The following is a 13,751-nucleotide window of genomic DNA, read 5'->3' on the forward strand; positions in this document are numbered from 1 at the left end:
CCTGATCGATAAGTCTCTCAAGTGCGGCTCAATGCAGACCCTTACACAATTAAGCACACTTCAAGTTTATTTTAAGTATACTTAAGTAAAGTTCAAGTATATTTTAAGTACTTTATGTATAGTAAGTAAACTCGTACTGGTAGTATACTTGTCAAGAGTACTATATCAATACTTCTTGGTAGTAAATTGGCCCACTTTATAGTGTGTAAATGTATACTTTTAAGTTTACTTTAAGTAGTACACAACTAGTTAACAAATGTTTTCTGTTGTACTGCAACTATACTAAAAGTGAACTATACTTATAGTTTACTCGTTAAATACTTGTAGCACATTTTTCTGTTTATGAAAGTACACTTTCTGAAATATAGGCTATAGTTTAGTAGTTTTATACTGTGTACTTGAACATTTTCTAAACATCATAGTTTATAGTTCACTATTTATTTACTAATTTATTATTCCTTATTTAGGTGTTATTTTTTCATATTTGAAATATCCCTTTAACACTTAAATTATTTCCCTGCCAGTGTTTTTTTTTTTGTATTTTTTTTTTTGTATTAATATCTGAAAATACAACATATCTAAAGAAGCAACAGAGAACAAAAACATTTTATTCTAACTTCATGCATTGTTTTTGTTGTTTTTATCAACACTTGAATGTGGGTAAGTGCTGTAAGTGGATAAGCTAACCCTAACACGAAAACATTTTAAACAAAAAGCTGAGAAAAGTTTGTTTTTGTCAAAGACTACGTCCGGATCAGATTCACAACAATGATCAGAGCACAGATGCAGTAGATGAAGTCCATCAACAGGCCAATACCTCTTCCATAAAAAGTACATAAAAAGCAGACTGTAAATATTATTGGCTCTGCAGTAAACCTTCTCTCAGGGATCTTATGATTTGCTGTAAGAAACCACCCATAACATTAATGTGTTCAAAGAACACCACTAAACTGATTTACATTTTACACAGAAATTTGACACGTCACGAAAGAATGGCTTTATGATTTACACAGACATTTCAAAAATTGCGAACAATTTACAAAAATATTCTCCAATTTAAATAATTGTACGAATGGTTTAATCTGAAATTTAGCAGTTTAATGTAAGAATAACTTACTAATTATCAGAGAAATTCAACAATTTACACTGAAATTGGACAGTTTCCAATGCTGAACTATTTACACAAATGTATTCTGCTTGGTTTTAATGAATGAGGTTCCATGCATGAATGTTTCTGTGACTGTATGGTATACAAAGTTCATGAATATTTAATGAGGCAAGCATTGAGGGCGTTTATGATTGGTTGTGTGCTGTGAAACATGGTCATATTCATCTGGTGCATCGTTTCTCAGACTGGAGCTACTCGCTTCTACTCGGTTCAAAAGATGTTAACCCTAATTCCACATGACAAGTGTGAAATGTTGCTTAACTACGCATTTAAAAAGATGTTAAATCAGTGTGAAAAGCTTCTCTTTTTTTGCTCGGTTTATAGACTAATAAATTGGAATCAAATGTAAAGTAGCAAAATGAGGTACACTGGGAAGACTTATTAAATTCAGTTCAATTAATCGACGTTGGATAAGAGATGAGAGATAGAATTAAGATCAACTCAGCATGCATGTGTTTCTTATGACGATGAAGATGATGAAGATGATGATGTTATGTTGAAGCAGTGTTCACATGGTGTACCCCACCCTCACTCTGCTATCCGACAGAAGACAAGGGGGCATCGCCTCTCTCTGACACCCCAGCCGAAACACGCGCATCAGGGGGCGTGTATGTGTGTGTGGAGCGTCGCGTGGAAGATGCGCGCACCTTGGAGACGTCCAGCGCGTCCATGAGGAAAGGATGGAGACATGGCAAGCGCAATTCTCCATATCTTGACGCCAGTGAATTAAAACGCTTATGTTTAATTCCCACGAGCTTTAAAGCCATCCGGATCCTTTCTTTAATAGAAGCGTGGTGAGTAAAAACCGCTTGATTTCATTCATTTGATGCGCAATGTGGAGACGCAAATTGCGCTGGCGATATTTGCAGAAGGAGAAAAAGAAATATGACGCGTTTTGAAACGGTGCATGTGCGTTTTTGCGCAACAGTGTTTAAAAGCGTAGTGAAATGCCGAAATTATTTTTTTTGCAAGTAAAGTATTTCCAGCTGCGTGCAAAATTTGTAATTCGTGGATTTGCACGAAATTGCATGCAAATAAATATAAAATAATAATACGAACATGCATGAGAGATCGTTTGCGGAGGAAATAAATAGAGTAATACATTTTATTTTCATTTCCTATATTTCTATTTTCTACTCACCCCTGCCCCCCCCCCCCCCCCCCCCCCCTCTCTCTTTCTGTTTTATTTACTGTTGTTTTTAACAATGATAAATGCATATTATCTATCATATGTCAGGAGATTTATTACATAAATCGGAGAGAATGGTTCAAAGGCTGTGCTCCCCATGCAGACCAGCAGCAATAAATCATCCTTTCTTCCCTCAACATGATTTTTCCTGTCTGCAGTCTCTCGGTGTGCCACGGGGACGATATGCCTTATGATTACGAATAGCTGTACCATATAATATGTCATTTTTACGAGTTATGAGGTAAGAGCATAATAGGTGGGCTCTCATCAGCAGGATATTGTTGATGTTGTTGCCCCCTGGTGGGGCTTTTGATTGTTGGCAATGTAATTTGCTTTCAATCGGGTGAAAAAAATGTGTGATGCACAGAAATAAATCTATACTCATATATCGTGTTTTGTATTTTTACATGTAAAAGCATATTTTATCATTAGGCCTATTTAATAGCCTAATGCTAAAATGATATTTGAGACTGAAAATCCATCTATCTATTTCCTTCCCTGTTATATAATTTCGTCCCATCACATTGAATCAAATTCTGCTTATCTGAGCAGGCGCTACTGCACTTAAATATAGAAATTGCTTTACACACGGGGCAGCAGTAGAGAGAGAGAGAGAGAGAGAGAGAGAGAGAGAGAGAGAGAGAGAGAGAGAGAGAGAGAGAGAGAGAGAGAGAGAGAGAGAGAGAGAGAGAGAGAGAGAGAGAGAGAGAGAGAGAGAGAGAGAGAGAGAGAAAGGAGACCATTGAAGCAGCGAGTTATGAATTATGTAAAATTCACTTCTGCATTTCTGTGAACCCACATTGCAAGCTTGAGTTGGCAAAAACAATACGCTTATATTATTCACTGTTAAATATAGACCCACATCCAATTACAATGTGCTGATCTTATATGTTATAGTTTTGACAAAAATGATAATTCATCATTATTTACTCATCCTCATGACATTCCAAACCCATGTGGTTATTTGTTTCAAATAAAAGAAGGAATTTTAAATAATCTTTATGCAGATTTTTCCCATTGTGACCATGTTTGTCAAGCTTCAAAAAAGGACAAAAACACCATATGTGTGCTATATTCCAAATCTTATGATACACTTGTGAGGAACAGGTCAAAGTGTTTCTTTCAGTGGATTGTTAACCTTCTGTGAATGGATTATTGAGTCACTTAAATTGCAGGTCGTATTGACAGTGTGAACAGATCATGAGAATCATACAAGTTATTTTCAGTGAGATTCTGAGCACACAAATGCAACTGAACAAAACGGACTGATCTGGTTCTCAGATTCAACTCACTGATTCAGTGATTTGGTCATAGTGGTTCATACCCAGCTAACAAAAAATATATTCAAATAACTTGTTGCTAATGATCATATTAAGTTTTTAAATTGTTTTTTTTTTTTCCTGTGTCCAGGTTTTTTAAATGTTAAGGGAACATTCAGTTTTATCATTTTGTAAACATTATTGAAATGTTACTTTTGAATGTTCTCCAAACGTTCTGTAACATTTAAAAAAAAAAAAGTTATTTGAATTATGTATAAATTAGTGTTTTTTCCCCCCGAACGTTCTATTAATGTTACTGGAAGAATGTTTGCTCATAACTGTGATTTGATTTCTGCTCTTCTCACAAAACTATTGAATGGCTTTGGAAAACTTGGAATACAGTGCAAAAGTAGCATGCATGACTAAGGTGCTTTTATGTTTACTTTTGACCTTAAATTGACCTCGTAATGTTTAAACAAGATGTTTTGACTCTCTGGTGATGTTTGCCAGACTTCTCCGATAATTAAGGGTACGTTTACATGACAATGATGTATACTAAAACAGAAAACTTCATTCCTTGCATTTTTTTTGCGTACATAACGCTGTATTCTGCTGTCAGGTCAGTAGTTGGCGATCTCACTTTGTAAAGAAACACTTCATGCCTATAGACTGAACACATAATACACATGCGCATGACGTTACCGTTTTTCAAGAGAGTTGTAGTAGTCCATTTGTGAGAAATTTGTGAGAAAACAACCGCAGAGATTGCTTTCTCAAAATGAACAGTTGATATAAAAGGTTTAGTTTTGGTTAAGAGACGAAGGTAAAAGAAACTAGATCTGACAACCAAGTACGTTTTCAATATCTTCTATTTTCACATATTTGCATGTGTCTACACCAGGATCGAAGTTGTCTATCTACACCATCAGTTAAAGGTGCAGTCTGTAAGAATGACAACTAGTGTTCGAAATAGGTACTGCAGTCCAAATTCAAAATATCTGAGATCGTTGTTTCTCCCGCCCGTTTCTCAGACTGGACTTGGGTTGCCAGTTTGAGCACACGCAACACCAACGTGCGCAATGGACAATGAAAATTGGCAAATTGCCAACGTGTAGTATCACAGACCAAAACAAAAATTCCAGCCTGGAAACTCACATTTCAAAGTACAACCCGAATTCCAGAAAAGTTGGGATGTTTTTTAAATTTGAATAAAATGAAAACTATAAGACTTTCAAATCACATGAGCCAATATTTTATTCACAATAGACCATAGATAACATAACAAATGTTTAAACGGAGAAATTTTACACTTTTATCCACTAAATGAGCTCATTTCAAATTTGATGCCTGCTACAGGTCTCAAAATAGTTGGGACGGGGGCACGTTTACCATGGTGTAACATCTCCTCTTCTTTTCAAAACAGTTTGAAGACGTCTGGGCATCGAGTTTATGAGTGTCTGGACTTTTGGTGTTGGAGTTTGGTCCCATTCTTGCCTTATATAGGTTTCCAGCTGCTGAAGTGTTCGTGGTCGCCTTTGATGTATTTTTCGTTTAATGATGCGCCAAATGTTCTCTATAGGAGAAAGATCTGGACTGCAGGCAGGCCAATTCAACACCCGGACTCTTCTACGACGAAGCCATGCTGTTGTAATAGCTGCAGTATGTGGTTTTGCATTGTCCTGCTGAAATACACAAGGCCTTCCCTGAAATAGACGTCGTCTGGAGGGGAGCATATGTTGCTCTAAAACCTTTATATAGCTTTCAGCATTCATAGTGCCTTCCAAAACATGCAAGCTGCGATACCGTATGCACTTATGCACCCCATACCATCAGAGATGCTGGCTTTTGAACTGAACGCTGATAACACGATGGAAGGTCTCCCTCTTCTTTTGCCCGGAGGACACGGAGTCCGTGATTTCCAACAAGAATGTCAAATTTGGACTCGTCGGACCATAGAATACTTTTCCACTTTGAAATAGTCCATTTTAAATGAGCCTTGGCCCACAGGACACGACGGCGCTTCTGGACCATGTTCACATATGGCTTCCTTTTTGCATGATAGAGCTTTAGTTGGCATCTGCAGATGACACGGCGGATTGTGTTTACCAACAGTGGTTTCTGGAAGTATTCCTGGGCCCATTTAGTAATCTCATTCACACAATCATGCCGATGAGTGATGCAGTGTCGTCTGAGGGCCCGAAGACCACGGGCATCCAATAAAGATCTTTGTCCTTGTCCCTTACGCACAGAGATTTCTCCAGTTTCTCTGAATCTTTTGATGATGTTGTGCACTGTAGATGATGAGATTTGCAAAGCCTTTGCAATTTGACGTTGAGGAACATTGTTTTTAAAGTGTTCCACAATCTTTTTACGCACTCTTTCACAGATTGGAGAGCCTCAGGCCATCTTTACTTCTGAGAGACTCTACCTCTCTAAGACATCCCTTTTATAGCTAATCATGTTACAGACTTGATATCAATTAACTTAATTGGTTGCTAGATGTTCTCCCACCTGAATCCTTTCTAAATTTCTTGCTTTTTCAACCATTTGTTGCCACCGTCCCAACTATTTTGAGACCTGTAGCAGGCATCAAGCTCATTTAGTGGATAAAAGTGTAAAATTTCTCCGTTTAAACATTTGTTATGTTATCTATGTTCTATTGTGAATAAAATATTGGCTCATGTGATTTGAAAGTCTTATAGTTTTCATTTTATTCAAATTTAAAAAACGTCCCAACTTTTCCGGAATTCGGGTATAATAACTGGCTGTAGAAGTGTTTTTCAGAGAAACGAGTATGTGAACTAAAGCCTGGTTCACATGGCAGGATAATTAGGCCGATTTTAGCCCCGATTCACCCCTTCCGACAATCTTAAGGATGCTCCGATTATCGTAAAATAATCTGATCAAATATTCCTGCCATGTGTGGTGTGTTAAGACTGCTCTCGTCTGCTCGGAAGGACGTCGGGACCGCTCCGATCTCAAATCTGGGTGTTGGATTTTTTTGGCCCGATTTCTCCTCGTGTGTGGTGTCGCCCGGGGACAAACGAGCACGCAGCCTGTGGACTGTGGCGTGTAGCCAATCAGAAAGCGAGGTGACGAGGCGCCGAGGAAGCACCGGGAAACAAAATCAAAACAGCTCGCGTTGTCTCCACTTCTTTGACCATCACCTTTTCTTTTGACATTGTTTTTTTTCCCCGGTTAAAAACAAACTACAAACTATCGCCACTGCATCCTCTTCGTCCGCCATGATTGTTTAGTCTGAAGTCACGTTTGATCTCAAGGGATTTTGCGAGATTTTCCGTCTGACCTGGGAATGCTCGGGAGTCAAATCGGTTCGTGTGTGATGGTGTTGATTTTGCCGTGTGGCTGCGCACCACACACTGTACGACCAAAACTGTTAGACCCGTGATTTTTTATCGCCGTGTGTGGGGTCTCTCAGGTTTGGAAAATCGGCCGACAATTTTAAAATCGTCCCGTGTGAACCAGGCTTTAGCATGTTTCCTCAATATATGCAAACATATTATGGTATTTGTATGCTTTAGTAGAGTGAAAAAGTTACATACAGCACCTTTAATCCTCTGATGTTTGTGTGTTTCGCAGCTCTTCTGTAGCTGAGGAAAATGGATCCATCCCCCGCAACACAGCAGTACGGCTCCAAAAAAAGGGTTAAAATTCATCCCAACACCGTCACGGTGAAATACGCCACGCATTTCCCCCAGCCGGGCGACGAGGGGTACGACGACGCTCCGTCCTTTGAGGACTTCGGCTCGTTCATGGACAACAACCCGAACAAGAGACTGGTGTCAGAAAGCGGGCAAGGCAGGACTTTATTCGGCACTATGGATTCCCGTCCCAAGGTCGATCAGAGAGAGAAGGGAGTCGGCGGGCAGCTTGCGAGCTTCGGCGAGGCCTCGGTCCTGGCGTCACGGGTCACCTGGGGTGCTCTTTTCGGGGCGGCTCTTGCTCACGGATGCGTGGCTCTCATCACGCGCCTGGCGGCTGACCGCTCCAAAGTACCCTCATTAGAGCTCATCTTCATCCGCTCGGTGATCCAGGTGTTGTCCGTTCTGGTGGTCCTCTACTATAAAGAAGCTCCCTTTGGACCGAAGGGCTACCGACTGCGCTTGTTCTTCTACGGGATTTGCAACGTCATCTCAATCACGTGCGCGTACACGTCCTTCGCCATCGTTCCGCCGAGCAACGGCACCATCATGTGGCGGGCGACCACTACAGTCTTCAGCGCCATCTTAGCCTTCTTGCTCTTGGATGAACGCCTGGGCTACACGGACGTAGTGGCGGTCGTAGGGAGTCTCTTCGGACTGTGCCTCGTGATGATCCCCAACATCGCAGACGAGGAAAAGTCCCCGTTGGGATTCTGGAAAGAAGCGTTTGGGTACACCATGACTGTAATGGCGGGTTTGACCGCCGCCCTGTCTATGATCGTGTACCGGGCCATTAAAGAGCGCGTTAGCATGTGGGCCGCGCTCTTCACGTTCGGCTGGACGGGGACCGTGTGGGGGGCGTCCACTATGTTCATCATGCAAGAACCCATCATTCCCTTGGACGGCGAGACGTGGGGCTACCTCACGGGAATCTGTATTTGCTCCACCGTGGCGTTTCTGGGTGTCTACTACGCCCTCAACAAGTTCCACCCCGCTCTGGTCAGCACCGTGCAGCATCTGGAGATCGTGGTAGCCATGTTTCTCCAGCTCATCGTGTTGAGAATGATCCCGTCCGTGTACGACGTCTTCGGAGCGCTGGTTATCATGGTCAGCGTGTTCGTCCTGACGGGGCTCAAGCTTTACCGGGTGGGCCGGGCCATCCGACAAGATTACCAGGAGATTCTGGACTCACCGATCAAATGAGAGCGTCGTGTGTACTTGAGCGCATGAGGGGGCATGTATATTATGTGCGTGTGTGTGTGTGTGTGTGTGTGTGCAGTGTCTCCCTGCTCCCTTCTCTTACAATAGTGCAATCACTGAATGTCTGGATCTTCGGCATTTATTTCGAATCCTGTCGTTGGAAGAGTGCCATTGGTGTAATGTCTTTGCTAACTGTTGATGTGTGAAATAAACAGTGATCTATAGTGCTCCCCTGATACCATTGATTTTTTATCTGTGTGTCACTGAAACAAAAGTAAAAGGCAGTGGTCTAGATCTATAAACAGCGGGATTGGATACTCTGACAGATAAATCAGACTGCAGCATTGCCATTTCTGTGACACAATAAACTTTGGATGTTTCACTTTTTGTTTTTTGCATTGAAGTGATACTTAGCTGGTTTACCCAGCTTTTACTGATCCAACCAACATTTATATTGGATATATATATATATATATATATATATATACACTCACCGGCCACTTTATTAGGTACACCTGTCCAACTGCTCGTTAACACTTAATTTCTAAGCAGCCAATCACATGGCGGCAACTCAGTGCATTTAGGCATGTAGACATGGTCAAGACAATCTCCTGCAGTTCAAACCAAGCATCAGTATGGGGAAGAAAGTTGATTTGAGTGACTTTGAACGTGGCATGATTGTTGGTGCCAGAAGGGCTGGTCTGAGTATTTCAGAAACTGCTAATCTACTGGGATTTTCACGCACAACCATCTCTAGGGTTTACAGAGAATGGTCCGAAAAAGAAAAAACATCCAGTGAGCGGCAGTTCTGTGGGCGGAAATGCCTTGTTGATGCCAGAGGTCAGAGGAGAATGGCCAGACTGGTTCGAGCTGATAGAAGGGCAACAGTGACTGAAATAACCACTCGTTACAACCGAGGTATGCAGCAAAGCATTTGTGAAGCCACAACACGCACAACCTTGAGGCGGATGGGCTACAACAGCAGAAGACTCCACCGGGTACCACTCATCTCCACTACAAATAGGAAAAAGAGGCTACAATTTGCAAGAGCTCACCAAAATTGAACAGTTGAAGACTGGAAAAATGTTGCCTGGTCTGATGAGTCTCGATTTCTGTTGAGACATTCAGATGTTAGAGTCAGAATTTGGCGTAAACAGAATGAGAACATGGAACCATCATGCCTTGTTACCACTGTGCAGGCTGGTGGTGGTGGTGTAATGGTGTGGGGGATGTTTTCCTGGCACACTTTAGGCCCCTTAGTGCCAATTGGGCATCGTTTAAATGCCACGGCCTACCTGAGCATTGTTTCTGACCATGTCCATCCCTTTATGGCCACCATGTACCCATCCTCTGATGGCTACTTCCACCATGTCACAAAGCTCTAATCATTTCAAATTGGTTTCTTGAACATGACAATGAGTTCACTGTACTAAAATGGCCTCCACAGTCACCAGATCTCAACCCAATAGAGCATCTTTGGGATGTGGTGGAACGGGAGATTCGCATCATGGATGTGCAGCCGACAAATCTGCGGCAACTGTGTGATGCCATCATGTCAATATGGACCAAACTCCCTGAGGAATGCTTCCAGCACCTTGTTGAATCTATGCCACGAAGAATTGAGGCAGTTCTGAAGGCAAAAGGGGGTCCAACCCGTTACTAGCATGGGGTACCTAATAAAGTGGCCGGTGAGTGTATATATATATATATATACTGTATAATTATATTATATTAGTCTCTACTGTTCACCAAGGCAGCATTTATTTGGTCAAAATACAGTTAAAACAGTAATATTGTGAAACATTATTACAATTTATAATAGGCCTAACTGTTTTTTATGAACTTATTACTGATTTTTTTGGTAACGCTTTAGATTACAGCCCGGAAAGTACTGTGTAATTAAGAAGAATTTACAGAGTAACTTTCGGTAATTATAGTGTAGGCCTACCTATAAAGTACTTGCATGTAAGTATAAGGGAACAATATGTAAAGATATGACAGGGTACATATCTATGCATTTATACTTTTATTTTATTTTTTTTGATAGCAAAAGTGCAGATGTTTAAGTTTGGACTAACATGTTTCAAGGCAAGAAAAGCTAAGACTATTGCAATTTTTTTAAATACTGGGAAATATATCTTGTTTCATGTGGTGACAGGGTAAGTGGTGCTTGTATAATAAATAAAGGTTTCCGAGTCAGTGATATAAGATTGTGTGTATGCATTTTTATTGTACTTACCCTGTAACTACATGGAACAAGAGGCTAACAAGCTACATGAAACAAGAGTATCTTTCCCCAATATTTAAGCAAAAGTTGCAATAGTTTTCGTTTTCAGTGCACTTTTGTTAAAAAGATTACATTTTAAAAATGACAGGGTACATATCTATTATATCTATTTATAAAGCCTATACAGTATGTACTGGTTCACCATTATTTCAAAAAGGTACGCAGTGTATGTTCTTGCTAAATTGATCACAAATGTAAGATTGTTACAGTATATCATAATAGTAGAATAAGTTCTATAATACTCACAATATTAATCATTTTTTAATTCTCCTGGTTGTTACCCCTTTATTCCCCAAACTTAAAATATTGTTCCCTTATACTTATATTGTAAGTACATTATAGGTACACTATAACTACCGAAGGTTACGCTGTAAAATTGCTTATTACGCAGTACTTTCCGGGCTGTATTCTAAAGCGTTACCATTTTTTTTTTTTTTACAGGATTCTTTGATAGTTTAAGGAGAACAATAAAAGAACAATGGAAAAACAGTTCAAAAGAACAGCATATATTTGCTGAATAAAAGTATTAATTTCTTTATTTAAGAATTTTTTGTTTAAATCCCACTGACCCCAAACATTTGTTTGTATTATCCAATATTTCATAGCACAGCTATAGCTTCAACCAAATGAGAGTTGAATTTGTACCAAAATATTGTGTTTGATTTGCTATTAACAACAAAAATTAGATGAGAAAGATTTTTCTGTTCACTGTCTTTTAACCGTCTCTATTTGTTCTGCTATCCTGCATGAATATATGGTTTGTTGGATTTTATTTTAACATTGTTTTTTCATAGTTTCCTACCCATTTTTCAGGTCACGACCCACCGGTCAAGATCAAAATCTCTAATCTGACCTTTTGGTTAGAATAAACTCATCCATATTTATATATCTAAACAAAAACCATGGTAAAATGTTATAAATTGTATTGATTTTCTTCAATTCTGTCTCGGTATGCCAAGGCGATCGATTCAATCCCTGCCTGAGTGATGGAGGAATATGTAATTTTTGAATTAGGCGTCATGGTATTTTTTTCTTTTCTTTTAATCTCATCAGACTTGAAAGGAAACCTCTTTTGATAAGATTACGCAACCACAAATGATGTATTATTGGTGCAGAGGAAGTTTTTTCTCCATATGACCCATACAGCACTACAGAAACAAAACTACATCTTCTGTGAACTTATTCAACTCCCTGTCTGATAAATATCTGATATTATTTCATCATGATATTTTTGTAGCTGTCGTGCACACGTTCACAGAGACAGTTTTTTTAAATCTGGTGTGTTCTGATTCTCCATCTATCTCCCCAACAGCTTCCTATATGAAGGCACTAAAACGCCAGTAAATTATATATATATATATATATATATATATATATATATATATATATATATATATATATATATATATATATATATATATATATATATAACTGTCTTCACATCAGGTTGATGGTCTGTGGTCGAATCTCCCACTGTAAATAACCCCAGCTCTACTGTTTACAGCCTCATTTTCAGTGGTAGCCTATTTAATAGTATAGCCTATTCATTTTTGTCTATACCTTACCACAAAGGTTACATTTTAGATCAGAGTAATCATTGTTTCCCTCAGGCATATGAAAGCTGTGGTCATGATGAATCGCTGCTCGGTTTGTTGGCAGGGCCCAGAGATATTTTTGTAATAAATCTTTTAAATGGCAGAGCATGCAGTTTCTTTAGTGTTCCACAAGGCGGCACTTCTGAGACAGTTTTCTCTTAAAGGAATAGTTCACCCAAAATGTGTAATGGGGGGTTTTAGGAATACAAAAGGGGGAATCTGGAGAATTTACGCAGCTCTTTTCAATACAGTTTCTCAAGCTCTAAAAAGGACCAAAAAGCACCATAATATAGTCCACTGTGCGCTATATTTAAATCTATTGCATGGCTTTATGACTTAGTGTGTGTTTTTAGTTCATTTGAGTGTTTTGAGAAAAAAACACAGTTCAAAATACAATTTTACATTTCTATGAAGTCATCTGAGTCCATTGATTGAATTAACATTCTGTAATGCATGTGTGAATCAAAGAGCTCAGACCACTGATTCCCTCTCATTGTAGGAGGGATATTGAAAAGTGTGAGGATGCTGGATTCTGTCAACATTTTTCATATGGACAGGAGAAACCAGGGGTGGTTCAGGACATGTACAGTAAAGTCCATCTGTTAGGACAGGAAACAGATTGCATCCTGCAGCGTTGCACACACTTCTCATAATGGCTCTATCAGCCATGCGTGAGGAACTTTGAATATGGTCATATCAATGTAGCTCATTCAGGTTCGTTTTGAGATAAGGTTATTGCAAATTCAGAAGGTTGGTCATTATACATATAGTACAGTCTGTGACCATATGGTGTGGGGTACAGTTTGGTCCAAAATTTTAGACGACTGCTTTGATTTTTCTATTTTAAAGGCAGGTGATTTGTTCCAGAAACATTTTTTGTTATGCTAAAGTCTCTTCCCATCCTGATAGCAATCACTAAGTTAAGTGGTCTAAATGTATTTATATATATCATCTGTGGAAGGCGTATGGACCATAAAATGTTTGTCCAATCATTGCATTCGGTCTGAATGCAATGATAGGATGTCTCCTGTCAGTCAGCATATGTATTTCCATATCTCCGCGCACATGCTCACTAAACATCACACGTCATCAGTGTGTTTCATGCTATACAGAGTTAGACAGACGTCAGTCACCGAGCAACACAACCGAAACAGCAGTTCCTCCTGAACCAAAACAATGAGCTTATGCTGTTCATGTCATAACTACTGTAATTTGAAAGAGATGGAAACCCGTGACTCGAATATAATGGCAACACTATCGATGTCGAAATGAAACTGCAGCAGTCAGGTGGTACAGGTCAGTGCTCTTTAAGTTGTTTATGTTCATTATTGTTGTATAATGTTATGTGCTTTGAGACATTCATGTGTTTTGAAGGAGGCGTATAGGAAGGG

At 39.5% G+C, this 13,751-nt stretch overlaps 1 protein-coding gene across 1 annotated transcript; it reads left to right on the plus strand.

Moving 5' to 3' along the window:
• The first annotated feature begins 1,662 nt into the window (after window positions 1-1,662).
• Window positions 1,663-8,705, plus strand: slc35g2b (solute carrier family 35 member G2b). Its single transcript, XM_056269624.1, has 2 exons — window positions 1,663-1,962; window positions 7,217-8,705. The coding sequence occupies exon 2, from the start codon at window positions 7,237-7,239 to the stop codon at window positions 8,479-8,481; it is 1,245 nt and encodes a 414-aa protein (XP_056125599.1). The 5' UTR covers window positions 1,663-1,962; window positions 7,217-7,236; the 3' UTR covers window positions 8,482-8,705.
• Window positions 8,706-13,751: the final 5,046 nt, after the last annotated feature.

The sequence above is a fragment of the Rhinichthys klamathensis genome, unplaced genomic scaffold (genome assembly GCF_029890125.1).
Source record: "Rhinichthys klamathensis goyatoka isolate OS25496 unplaced genomic scaffold, OSU_Roscu_1.1 h1tg000285l_1, whole genome shotgun sequence".
Lineage (NCBI taxonomy): Eukaryota > Metazoa > Chordata > Actinopteri > Cypriniformes > Leuciscidae > Rhinichthys > Rhinichthys klamathensis.